This window comes from Thunnus albacares, chromosome 8, assembly GCF_914725855.1.
Source record: "Thunnus albacares chromosome 8, fThuAlb1.1, whole genome shotgun sequence".
Lineage (NCBI taxonomy): Eukaryota > Metazoa > Chordata > Actinopteri > Scombriformes > Scombridae > Thunnus > Thunnus albacares.
The window spans coordinates 31,775,700-31,788,572 of NC_058113.1; the positions used below are offsets into that span (position 1 = coordinate 31,775,700).

Sequence of the window (12,873 nt, forward strand, 5' to 3'; positions counted from 1 at the left end):
GAAGTCCAGATATGAAATGTGCCTGTAGTGGAGGATTACACAACAACGTATTAGGGCTGCATATGACTCCGCACAAGTGTTTCCATTCAGAACTGAGATCAACCACGATTCTTAGCTTTTTATACAAAGAACTATTTATTCAAATCAACATTTTCTTTGATTATTAGCTTCTAGTGAAGGACAGTATCCAACTGCATGAGTTCAAGATTCTTTAAAGGATAATTAAGACTCTTCAGAACACTTTTGAAAGTTCATGTTTTTAAAGAATTGGATAAAAATCGAGTATCTTTGTCCAGTAAAGTATGAATCTGTTGTATTTGGGTTAGAAAGACTTTTTTTTTTTTGCCTTTTTTGTGGTTTTCAGGTTGTTCTTCCTCACCAACACTGGGTTTTCCCCCAACTCTGACATTTTTTTTTGTTGTTCCTTGGAAGGTTTTTTTTCTGTCACTGCACTTTACTCTGCTGTCTCCCACGCACATTACATTCATTATATCAATCTCTTGCCCTTTTCTTCTTCTTCTTCTTCTTCTTCTTGTGAGCAGTTTGTCATGTGGAGTGGCACGCAACAGGATATTTGTCACATAAAATTGTGCAGACCTGCAATATGTTTATAAATTGGTCGACTTTAATTGCGTCACAAAAAAAAAAAATCAAGAAAAAGTGACATTTGATCTTGAAAATTCTTGACTTTTAGTGGAAACAGGTTGAAATACAACTTTAGGATTATGTTTGCTGTGATGATTAGTTCATTAGTCAATAGACAAAGTACAACTGGAGGCTATTTTAATAACTGATTAACCAACTTTTTACAATATATATCCAATAATTGAGAGAATAATCAGCAGCGTAATTCATAATGAAAGTTTTGCCCTTTAGTCAGTCAGTTTGCCTTTCTGCTCCACCTTTCTTGCTCAGGCACACACCATCAGAGGGGGGGTTGTGATGTGGTGGGTGGGTGGGTGGTGGGGGGGGAGGTGCATGTGGTAAGAGGTGATGTGGAGGAGGTAAAAGGGGGGGTGGGGGGGATGGTGAAGGCGAGTGCTCTGTGAGTAGTCAAGGCCGCCATCGGCAGCCGGAAACCTCCGGTTGTCCGGTCAGCGGCAGCAGCATGAGGAAGGGGGGGGGCGGGGTTACACAGAGGTGTTGGGGGTGGGGGGGTTGGGGTGGAGGTGGGGTGGAGGGGGGGGGGAGGGGGTACTCACTGACAGCCTATAGTTCTGCATCATTTTATCAAACTCCTCGTCAATTTTTTTGTATTTCTCCTCAGTGCGGGGGGTGAGGGAGAAGGGCTCCTCGGGGTCTGGGCTCTCAGAGTCCCGGTGCTCTTTCTTGTTCAGAGCCTTCGTTCCCCAAACAAAAGAAGAAGAGGGCAGACAGAGAGAGAGAGAGAGAGAGAGAGAGAGAGAGAGGTAGATAGAGAGAGAGAAGAAGAAGAGAAGTGTAGGTTAGATAAGGTGACAAAAGTGTGACGGTACTCACGCCGTAGCGTTTGAAGAGGCTGTCCAGGTCCTCGGTCTTGCGGTACTTGTCTTCGTTTAGCGGGCTTTGGTCGATGGAGTCGTCTCCGTCGGGCTCTGGGCTGTTGCAGCCATTAAAGCCTTTCTTTCGCAACGTCTGAAGCGGTCAGAGAAGGGGGGTAGAGGAGGAGGAGAAGGAGGAGGCACATTTACATACATTTTCATTTTTTCATGCACATGTGGGATTACAAACACTTAGTGAAAAAGCAGTTTTTTGATTTTTACAGACACAAATGACCATCTGTACTCGTTTGCACCGTTTATCTGCTGACTCCTACACTGTTGGTTGGAGAAGAATCAAGCAGTAATAGTCAGATGGAACAGTTTTGACCCTTGTGATGACATACAGTGATTCTTTTTCTTTTAGCGGCTTGAAAGAAAACACAATTTCAGCCTCTGATAACGCTCGATCGATCCGTGAGGTCGACGTTCGCGACATCTGCTGCCCACCTGAAAGCAAGTTATTACCAGCGAAGAACCTGTGCTCGCTAAAACCCAGCAGGTGCTCTGGAGAAGTCGCGGGTTAAAAGGGTGAAGAAACGACCAATTCCGAACGGGAAAAAGCTTTGAAATCAAAAGAATGCCCCCCCTTCAATCTCCACCGAGTGCAAAGAATCTGCAGAAGCTGCCCGTGGCACTTTTACAGGGCGAGAAACTAAGTATAAACCTGAGCCGCGTGTCAGAAGACACACTGAGGCGTCACACCTCTGCACACACAGCGGCTAATCAACAGTGTTAGTAATTGGTGTGAAGCTTTTGTGTGTTTGAGGAAAGTGGTTGAGAGAGAGAGGGGAAAAAAAGGGTAAAGGGTGAGTTAGAAAGCACGCGGTGGCTGTGGTGGCGGTGGCGGTGGTGTTAGCGCCACGGCTAACGGCAGTCAGGTTGTGTCAGTGTTAGCACACTTTGGAGAAGGGGTGAAAAGAGAAAAGAGTGCGGGTGGTGGGAGAAAGAGATAGAGGCTCTTATTTTTGAGAGGATTCTGCTAAACGAGATTTGCCATTAAGTAGCTTTGCCTGGTGGGCCTCATGACCACACAGCCCGGCGGATAGATCCTCGCAGCAAAATGGATCTTAAACCGGAGAGCCGGAGAGCCTTCTGTGGTCCAAATACAAGCTTTAGCTCTGAGTGGAAATCCCTCGCCTTGAAATCTATCAGCAAGAGGAAACAAGACACTGCAAAAAAAAAAAAAAAATCTATTTAATCAAGACAATTTCTATGCGTATGTGAAGAATATTACAACAAGTCCCCCCCCGATAGACTCCTTTCAAGAATTTCCTAGATTTCCTCGTCTTGAAACAAGAAAGAGGCAGGTCGCCGCGCTTGAAACGAGAAAAAAATGATTTTTGAAAAGACTTGAAACAAGTGTTGGAAAGAAGATGAAGGGATTTACAGCACTGGCAGATGTTTTCTTCATTTATTTAATCCACTGTTAATGTAATAATATTGATGTACAGCTTTAATTTGATGCTCGCTGTGAGTTTCAAGAGTCTGCTGATTGATTTTCTGTTTGGAGTAAAAACACTGAAATGCTCCTTTAAGACATTTTAAAGTGGATCATCTCATAGATTATCAATAAGGAACAAAGTACGCTGAATATTTCACACAACCTATATTTTCTATAATTGACAACCACCTGCTGTATAATATGTGACTGCAGTCTAGTGGTGGTCTGATTAAAACATAAGCACATGTTCCACGACTCCCACCGCTCACAATCACTCTTAAGTGAAGATGATTCAACTGCTTGCAATTCAGCCTTGGAAGCGGAGCCGGCGGGGACTCGTACCTGCAAGAGCTCCTGATTAAACCCTGAGGAGGCAGAAACAAGAGAGTCTTTTAATTTTTTTGGATGAATTAGCCTTAAATCCTCAAAAAAAAAAAAAAAAAAAACAGGTGAGGGCAGAAGGGGGTAATGATGCCATTTGGATGTCAAGGTACTTTCAGTTTTAATAACAATAGCTCTCTTTGATATGAATCTCATTAAAAACTGGAAGCCGTTGTTATTATGGCGGTGTCAAAGCGGCGTTTTATCTACCCACAGAAACGGGTTATTAGACAGATTTGTTCCAACACGGAGATAAGTCGCCTGATTCAGCTGTTCGGCTTCACCAGGAACGAGTCAGCGCTCTGATCTGCAGCTTAATGCAAATTTAACGTGCGGGAGCAGCAGCCGCCGCCGCCGCCACACGCTTTGTTGTCCGCCGGTTCATAGAAAACCCCACACTTCTGCGGCCAGCGGTTGGTGTGTGCGGATATGTGTTCTGACCTAAAAAAAAAAAAAAAATCGAGGGGAGGAGGGGGGGGGAACAAAAGAATGGTGGTAAAAATAAAATAAATAAAAATAAAAACGACTTGGACATGACAATGACGGCATGTGACAGAGGGCTGTGTGGAGGACGTGATCGAGGCGTGGACCTCCTGCCCCCCCCATCCTCCCCCCACACCCCCGACTGTCAGGACATAAAAGAGATAAAAAGCCTGCAAACAAAACTGTGCTGCCATGTTGGTGCATCATTCACATGTAGTGACACACATAGAAACACACACACACGTTTGTTCTTATACACTCATACAGACCCAACATCACTGGGTTGTTTTAACCATCACTTCTATAACTTATCAACACATCGTCCTCATAATGTCATTACAAAACATAAGCAGTCACACCGTCAGACAGATTGTAAATGAGCCGACAGTTTATCCAATGTTTGTATAATGTTTGTAATAATCCCTCACTGCACAGACGACTGTGTGTGTGCATGACTATAGTAAGGTCAAAGGTCAAAGTTGCTGGTCTATGTGCCGGTTTTGGCGCAAGATTGCAGAGCCGAGCTGTGTCAGCTACAAGTTACTCTGTGTTGTTTGGGACTCTGGTTGGTTCGTTTGATTGGATCAGAACACAGAGACCCGTTAGAGGAAGTGGTCTCGGTTCGGTCGCGAACGAGTTCTGGGGTGGTTTGTTCACGGTGGGAACGTGATCAGACCTCTGTTTGATGGACTACAAGGCTGCAAGTTGGTTCCCGTAGCCAGGAGCGCTTTGCATGCTGGGATGTGGACGAGTGAAATCAACAGTTTCTAGCAGTTAACTGGAGAATGAATCCACGTCTGACCTGGAGAAGTTCTCTTTTTGATATTTGGGCATTTTCCTGTGTTTACATTCTCCCTCCTGCCTCTGACAATCTGACCAATAAGAGGAGAGAATGTTCTCATCTGGCTCTTTGTGAAGCATTTTGGTTCACTTTAATCTCTTTCTTTGTAAAAAAAGAAACAAAACCAATAAGTTTTCCAACTGATTCAAACCAGAACAAACAAACTACAGGTTTATAAATCATAACGTTGATGCCACAGGAAGCAGCAGGAATGAGGCGCCATCTTGAACCATCACATCCACTTCTGTTGACACGTCCGTGATAAACTGTGAGTGATGTTTCCAGCAGACACTTCTGGCTAATCATCATTCGATTTTTTTTCCCTCCAAATAACCTGAATGTTTCAAACCGGTCTTATTGTTCCGACTGCTCGTATTTCACGCCCCTTCGTAGAGATGTTGTTGTGTTTCCAGATCTCAGCTGTTATGTCATCACAATGTTCTCAAATGCTTAAGTCTTAAGCTTCAAAAAGGCTTTTTTTTTTTGAAGAAGTGAGGACCAGACAGAATATCCTCACTCTGAACCCTCCGACTGAAATTACTCCTCAAATGAAATGAGATACATTTCACTTCCTACTTACAGCGTCTCTACTTTCTTTCACTTGACATTTTTTTGGTCATCGCAAGCTCGTCTCTTGTCTTTCTCTCGTGTAAACACCACTGATATTTTGTGAACATTACAGTGCAAACATGGGCATCTTTCCCTCTCTCTCTCTCTCTCTCTCTCTCTCTCTCTCACAGTGAACATTGTGTGTTACATTACAGTACATTAACATGCTCTCTCTCTCTCTCTCTCTCTCTCACACACACACACACACTCTCTGTAGTCCACTGATCAGCTTGTCTCTCAGTCAGTCAGCCATCTGTTCACCTGTCCGCTGTCTCTCTCTCTCTTTCTCTCTCTCTCTTTCTCTCTCTCTCTCGCTCTATTGTGTTGCCAGGGTAAGATTCACCCTGCAGAGCACCGCACAGGCCTCTGACTGGCTGCGGCTGCTGATAAGCCCCGCCCCCTCCTCCTCCCTCCCCTCCCTCCCCTTCCTTCCCCTCTGGCTCGCTTCCTCGCCCACCCGCCTGTCCTCCCGCCCTCTGTTTCCAGCCCTCCATGAAGCGCTTCTGCTTGCTTTCCTCTCCCCTCTTTTTGTCTCTCTCTCTCTCTCTCTCTCTCTCTCTCTCTCTCTCTCTCTCTCTGTCACCCTCTCATCTCTCGGCTCACCACCTTTAACGCAGCTCTCGCTCTCTCTCTCTCGCAGAAAAGTGCAAAGTGTCACACTCGTCCTTCTGTGTTTTTCACCCTCAACATCTCTCTCTCTCTCTCTCTCATTCGTTCTTGTAATGCCTCCATATGTGACTCTCCCTGGTCGCCCATTTACTCGCCTCCTCCTCCTCCTCCTCCTCTCTCATCTTTTTTATTCTCTTTCCCACCACACTCTCTCTCTCTCTCTCTCGCTGTCCTCTTTTGCCCTGCTCTCTCTCTTGACCCGTTCCCAGAGCTTTCCCATCATCATTTCTCTCTCTTCCCTCCTACTGCTCTTCATCTCTTACTCTTTTTCTTGGGCTGAGTATTAAACATCTACACATTTTCTGGTAGCGGAGTACCAGACAGATTTGTCTTGTCAGCGTATTCTTGGATCAATTAGTCCTTCATTTAAATCAGGATTCTGCTATTTTTAGATTGTATTTTATTTCTGTAAAGTTCTTGTATGACTGTTTGTGTTCAGACAACATTTAAAGATCCACTCCAGAATAATATTTGGTGTCTAATATCGTTTTCCCACAATCTCCTCTTTAAAATCTCCTCCTCTTCCCGCCTTTAAAAAAAAATCCAGAATCTATGAATTTGCAAATATTTTTTCATTTCCTACTTCCACATCATACTTATGTAAGTCGAGTACTGAACCACAACTGGCTCCAAACCAAGGGCGCCGGAAGTAAGGGGTCCAAGGGGCCACTTTACCCTCCTCCCACATTCTTTTAAAGTCGGGAATCACTGTATCCCCGCAAATGCCCCTGTATTACAAAACTTACGGTAAAAAGACATTTCAATCATTTCTGTCCACTCTAAGATATACGGTAAAATAAAGCATTTAAAAAGGACCAGCTGACATGCTGCTGCGACTTTATTTCTAAGTGAAATGATTGTTCCTCAATTGGACGCTAACGACCAGGCAACCAGCCAATCAACACACACGGTTTGAAAGTTCACGTGACTTGGTTAATTCACATTGGTCCAAAGCATTTCCCTTTTTAAGTAAAGGCAATCGAGATGCTCCCAAAGTTTATTTAGGCTCACAACAGCCTGGTATGTTGATCATTTACAAAGGTGAAGCAGTAGAAAGTTGATTTATCATTAAATGTGGATTAATCTAATATATATATATATATATATATATATATATATATATATATATATATATATATATATATATAATGAGGAAGTGGGTAAAGGCAAATAATAGAACAGCTAGAAAATTACATCATTTTAGTGTAACACAGCCTTTAAAACCAGGATAAGAAAACACTTTCAATCCCAATATTACGATATCCAAAATCTAAGATGATATCTAGTTTCATATCGCGATCAAAATAATAAAAAAGTCTTATTTTGAAGCACTGTGTAGCTTCTGTTTTGTCCATTGCTACTTTATAAATACATTTATATTATTTATACATGTGTATGTGTGTGTGCTGTATAAGCATTTCTGAGTGTGCATTTGTGTCAGCGTATGACTTTTACTATATGTGCACCTTTGTGTGTTAATGTGTGTTTTTCTGGATAATGACTGTGTACTTTAACTGGACCTAAAATGACCCGACTAGCAGGCAGAGTCCAGCCTGCAGCCCAGCTCTGGTCAACACGCAGCACAATGCAATGTCACGCTTTATTGTAATGTGTCACATACAGAAGTGCAGAGGCAAGTCAGGCACACACACACACACACACACACACACACAGCCCCCCCCCCCCCTCAGTTAGTCATATGGGACACCGTGTCCACAGTCCCTCCACAGCGCCGGCTGCCACCCTGCTCAGATGTTGTATTATAGATCAGTAGATGTTGTTTGTGGGTGAGGAAACTGTCAGAGAAAAATACAAATTTGTTTTGTTTTTTAGTGATTTTTTTGGGTACAAAATCAATAATGCATAAACTTCAGAGACAGAAGTAGATTTAGCATTAATCTCTTTTCATAACTGACCTGTGAATGTTTTACAGTGTTTTCTTTTAAAAGGAAACATATTCTGCACGTTTCCAGGTCTATATTTTTAATCAGGGGCTCTACTGGAATATCTCTGCATGATTTACAGTTAAAAACTCTGTTTTGCAGCCCCTCCCTCCCAATTAGCCCTCTCTGTTCTGATTGGCCAGCTTCACAGGAAGTTGTGTCTTGGCTTGTCAGGCTACGTCAACAAACCTCTTTTTTCTCTTTCTTTACTTAAAATGTTTTACATACATCCGCACATGTCTGACGCAAACAACACATGGGAAAACCTTAGCAACCACCTTAGCAACCAAGGCTATGCACAACTAGCTCGTCAGTGAGGTAGAAAAAAAACGTTCAGAGCAGGTTGAAGCCCTGAGTTTTGACTTGCAGGGAGCATTTCTACATACATTAACCTCAAGTTATGGAACTGTGACCATGTTTAAAATCTGATATCATATATATATAACAATATCTGAATAACAGAAAACCAGAAAAAGCATAATATCTCCCCACTGTTTGGTTTCATGTGCTTCTTGTAAACTTCTTTGAAATGTGTTAGTTTCTGTTCTGTAACTCATCACTGCCCAAACAGCCATTACTGACTGGGAATTATTTATCCATGAGGTTAATGGACCACTGCTCCCGCCGGCTCCCAGGGGTCTCAGGACAACTTGCTTAGTTACAGAGGAAGGCAGACGGCCTGTCAGCCAAAACAGATAACGTTTCCCACCACTGATGGAGAGGCTGAACGGAGGGGGGGAGGGAGGGGGGGGGTCGTCATGGTTTACTATACTGTAAACTGTCTGTTTATGTTTTAGAGAGTTCAGTATCTCTACAATATGTGCGAGTCTGGAAATGAGTCACTAATTTGTCAATCAAGCACTTCCAGTACTTAATATCTTTTTAATGGAGTCTTTGCCCTTTTTCATTGTGTGTCTATTAATCATTTTGTAAGAAGATTTCAGCTGCGAACACTCTGTGACGTCTGCTGTAGAAGACGTTTCTGTGCGTTCCTTCACCTTGAAATGCTCCACTTTTTTTATTCTTTTACATTTTCGATTGTATTTCTACATTTGTATCTTCCTCCATCATGGTTTTAATGTAGTCTGCTCTGCTCTCATCTCCAGCTCTCTGCGCTGCTTCCTGTCTCCGTCTCACTCCTCTCAGGCCATTTCCTTCATCTCCCCAGACCCCACGTCATCCTCAAGCTGTCTGTACCACATGCCATCAGACTTTCCCTCTTTCCTCTCCCTCCATCTACACACCTGTTCCCACTTCTCATCGGTCCTGCTGCAGTCACCTGGCCTACTCCGCCCACCGTTCACCTGCAACTCACACAACAGCCCGGATCCTTTGTTCTCCTTGTCAGATCGTTGTAGTTGTCATGTTGCTTTTGAATCCTGTTACCTGGACCTGTATCATATCTGCACCTGCCTGTCTGGATGTTTCCTTGTTTCATCCCTGCTACTCTGTTTGGATTGTTTGGACTTGCCACTCATGCCTGTGAGCTTCTGAATCTTCTCTTTTTGACGATAAACTCACTGAACCGTCCTTCCTGCCTGCCTCCATTGTCTGCACTCGGGTCCACCTGCCTGCACTCCACCGTGACGAATGTTTCTCTACATTCACAGATACTGAGAATCCTACATCCCTTCAACACTAGTCGATTTAGTATTTTGCCTAAAAGCATATATATATATATATATCTGTAGTGTATAATCCTGATATGTAGTTATTCTTGTTTATAAAGTCCTTTTAGAGAGGGCTGTTGAAATAAACTTCACAGGATTCAATCGAGTCTCAGGGAAAGTGGTCAGCTGACCTTTCTCTGACCAATCATGTATGTGCGTAGACAGGCCTTCCAGTGACATCATTTAGCCCAGATTAGGACCTCAGGGTATGACGGGTCTTAGGAGGAAGTCCTCGGAGTCTGGATGGCAAAGTAGGATTAGCTGAGAAAGAGCATCTCCGTGGCAACAGAGACATCACCTCCAACCTGTATGTGCTGGGTCTGGATAAACCAAGGGTTTGTTTCCCCAGAATGCCCTTTTGACTGTTTTGTGTAGTTTCGAGGCCTTTACAGCGTGTAACACAATCGGTTACTTAAGGGGGCGAATCCTGTCAAGCGGCGCCGGCGGCGTGTGCGATACGTGAGGCTCCTCCTGGCCGCGACCCAGGAGGTAACGGGGCGGTGCCCGAAGTCCTTAAGCCCCCGCGGCGAGGCTCGCCGGTGAGATCTGCCTTTCCTTGAGCTGCTTAAAGAAAAAAAAAAAAAAAGGGCATCCCCCACTTCTCCGCCCATCTTCCTTTCTCTCCTCGGCTATTCATCGCTTGGTCTTTTTAGCATTTCACTCGCTCGTGTTCCCTCTGTCTCTCGCTCTCTTCCTTCCTTTTGCCCTGATTGGGATCTGCAGTCAAGCGGATTAACACATTCTGGCAGAAGAGGCAGGCTGCCCACACACACACACACACACACACACACACACACACACACACACACACACACTCTTTCAAGCAGCACGTGCACCTCAGAGAGAGGCTGTGTGTGCATATGTATTGCCTCTCAGCCTTGCACTGGAGTGAAGGAATGTCCAACCGTGTGATGAATACTGAGTTCGTGCCTGCACGCACACACACACACACACACACACACACACACACACACACACACATACACACACACACACACACACACACGCTCCTCGATGTGAACTTAAGTGCCTCTAAGCGTACAGGGACGTACAGTGCATGCAGGGTGACATACACTAAGCATAACACATGAGTGTGTGCGTGTGCGTGACTATATCCACACTTCATAATTTATACTCAAAAGCACTTGCTTGGAGAGACTCACGGAGGCAGAGCGGCAAATGGGCACATTTTGTGACTATCCAATTATCCTCTCTCTCGCTTTCTCTCTCTCTCTCTCTCTCGCTTTCTCTCTCTCTCTGTCTGTCACTCGGTTACGTCTCAGCTCTGTCCCCTCCACCAGCGATGTTACGCCATGTGCCTATGCAGATAATCTTACGACTTAAATAATTATTGTATAATTCAGTCACACTGTCACACTGGCTGTTGAGAGTCTGAAATCCCCTGAAAAGTCCCCACATCGTATGTCAAGTGTTTCTGTTTCATGTGACTAGTCATCACGCCCTTTGAATGTCCAATACGCTTCCATGTGACCCAAACAAAAGACAGAGAGAGGCAGACACAGGAACTTTCCTACAAAATAAGACTGATACACAGCGCTAGAAAATAAATATGGTGATTGGAAATGATAAAGTGATATCTGGTCTGTTCAAAGATTTAGTTTTTTTTTACTGTTTTTACTGGTCTGTCTCAGTGTTAAACATTCATTATTGAGACTCAACACTTCTTAACAATGCTTCACAGTAAAAGCCTTCCACATGAGTGAAGGGATTATACTCCTCAACCTTGAAAAGGAGAAAATATCCAATAAAATCACAATGAAAGCATCTTTTAAAGAAAGACCTTGGTCTGTTTTGTGGTTGTGGTGAAAAAGGTTGTTATATGATGGTTTATGGTGGTTATATTCTCTACTTAGTTATTCTATTAAAGGTCTGTCAGTCTGGTGATATTCTAGAGTTTGTTTTTTGCTCATAAATCTCATGAAAAGAACAAATATCACCTGCGTATATCTTGTTCCTCTGTTGTCCAAAAACTATTAAAACCATGTTAATGAACCACACAGCTGCACATTACCACACACACACACACACACACACACACACACACACACACACACGGCAGTTTATTTTGATTTAATCCCACATATGAAACTGGATATTTGGGAGTTTTTAAAGATCTTCAGGCAGAAACAAACTGACTTCAGGTTGAGTACTAGTCAGAAAATATATAAGTCAAGAAAATACTTTTTATGGGATTTGCTGACAATTAAAACTTAGAATAACAGCAGTCTTATGCTTTTAATGGAGCTACATGAGGATTTTCCACTTTTCCTCAGTAATAATTCGTAGTCAATGTCTCCACTGAATCTATGTGATGCTGTAGTTACATAACATCATAGAGTCATTAAAACAGATGTGTGTTAATGTAGTTTAAACACTGTTTTGTTAGCATTTTGCTGTATTTGCAGTATGGTATAGCTATGTGTATGTTTTAGAGACTTTGTTTGGTCTTAATGATTCACTGCAAACGCAAACACTGAGGATTAATGGAGAATGGGTGGTGGTGAAGACAAGGACGTGTGTGCTGCTGCACATCTGGCGATGGGGACAGCTAAGGACAAACGCTGAAGAAAGTTGCCTCTCGGCCTACAGAGACGATGGGTGAGGTTGTGTGCGTGAGGAGGGGTGGGTGGGGGAGTATAGAGGCCGGTATAGGAGGGAAGCTCCCATGTAGGACACACACACACACACAAACACACACACACTGACACACAACCAAGAGGCTCACCAGGCCTGAATATTGTATGAGGCGTACTCATGGGCCACTGCAGAGCGTGCAAACAGAGAGAGAGAGTACACACACACACACACACACACACACACACACACACACACACACACACACACACACGCAAATGAACACACATAAAGAGAGAGAAAGAGACAGAGCGATACACTTGAAAACACAAACACATGTACGCACACAAACAGGGCCAGTGGAGCTTGAGCTGATGTGGCCTGGAGCAGCCAAACGCCCTGCCACGAGACACACACACACACACACACACACACACACACACACACACACACACACACACACACACACACACACACACACACTCACACGCACATGCATACACTTAAGAGCCATCTGCAGCTGGAGATACAGCCTACAGAAAGGCTTTACTGCTGACACTCTGAGACAGACAGAACGAGAAGGATGGGAGAGAAGGGAGAGACGGTCGTGACCGAGCGAATCCAGAGATTAGGAGGAAGAGGAGAGAGGAAGAAGAGCGACAGAGGCACCGAACTCTTCTCACCTCAGTCCTACCCTTCAGCCCGCTCGAAACCACCTTCA

General features: G+C 43.9%; 1 protein-coding gene across 13 annotated transcripts in view; it reads right to left on the reverse strand.

Moving 5' to 3' along the window:
- The window catches only part of mef2d (myocyte enhancer factor 2d), a 110,864-nt gene that overhangs the window by 41,462 nt on the left and 56,529 nt on the right, over nucleotides 1-12,873 (reverse strand). For 8 of the 13 annotated variants that reach the window (XM_044358355.1, XM_044358359.1, XM_044358358.1 and 5 more), the window contains exon 4: nucleotides 1,203-1,340. In XM_044358355.1, coding sequence (XP_044214290.1) covers nucleotides 1,203-1,340 — 138 coding nt within the window. Of the gene's footprint in view, nucleotides 1-1,202; nucleotides 1,341-1,479; nucleotides 1,615-12,873 lie in introns of all 13 variants that reach the window. The other 5 variants (XM_044358365.1, XM_044358364.1, XM_044358357.1 and 2 more) reach the window with 2 other exon arrangements.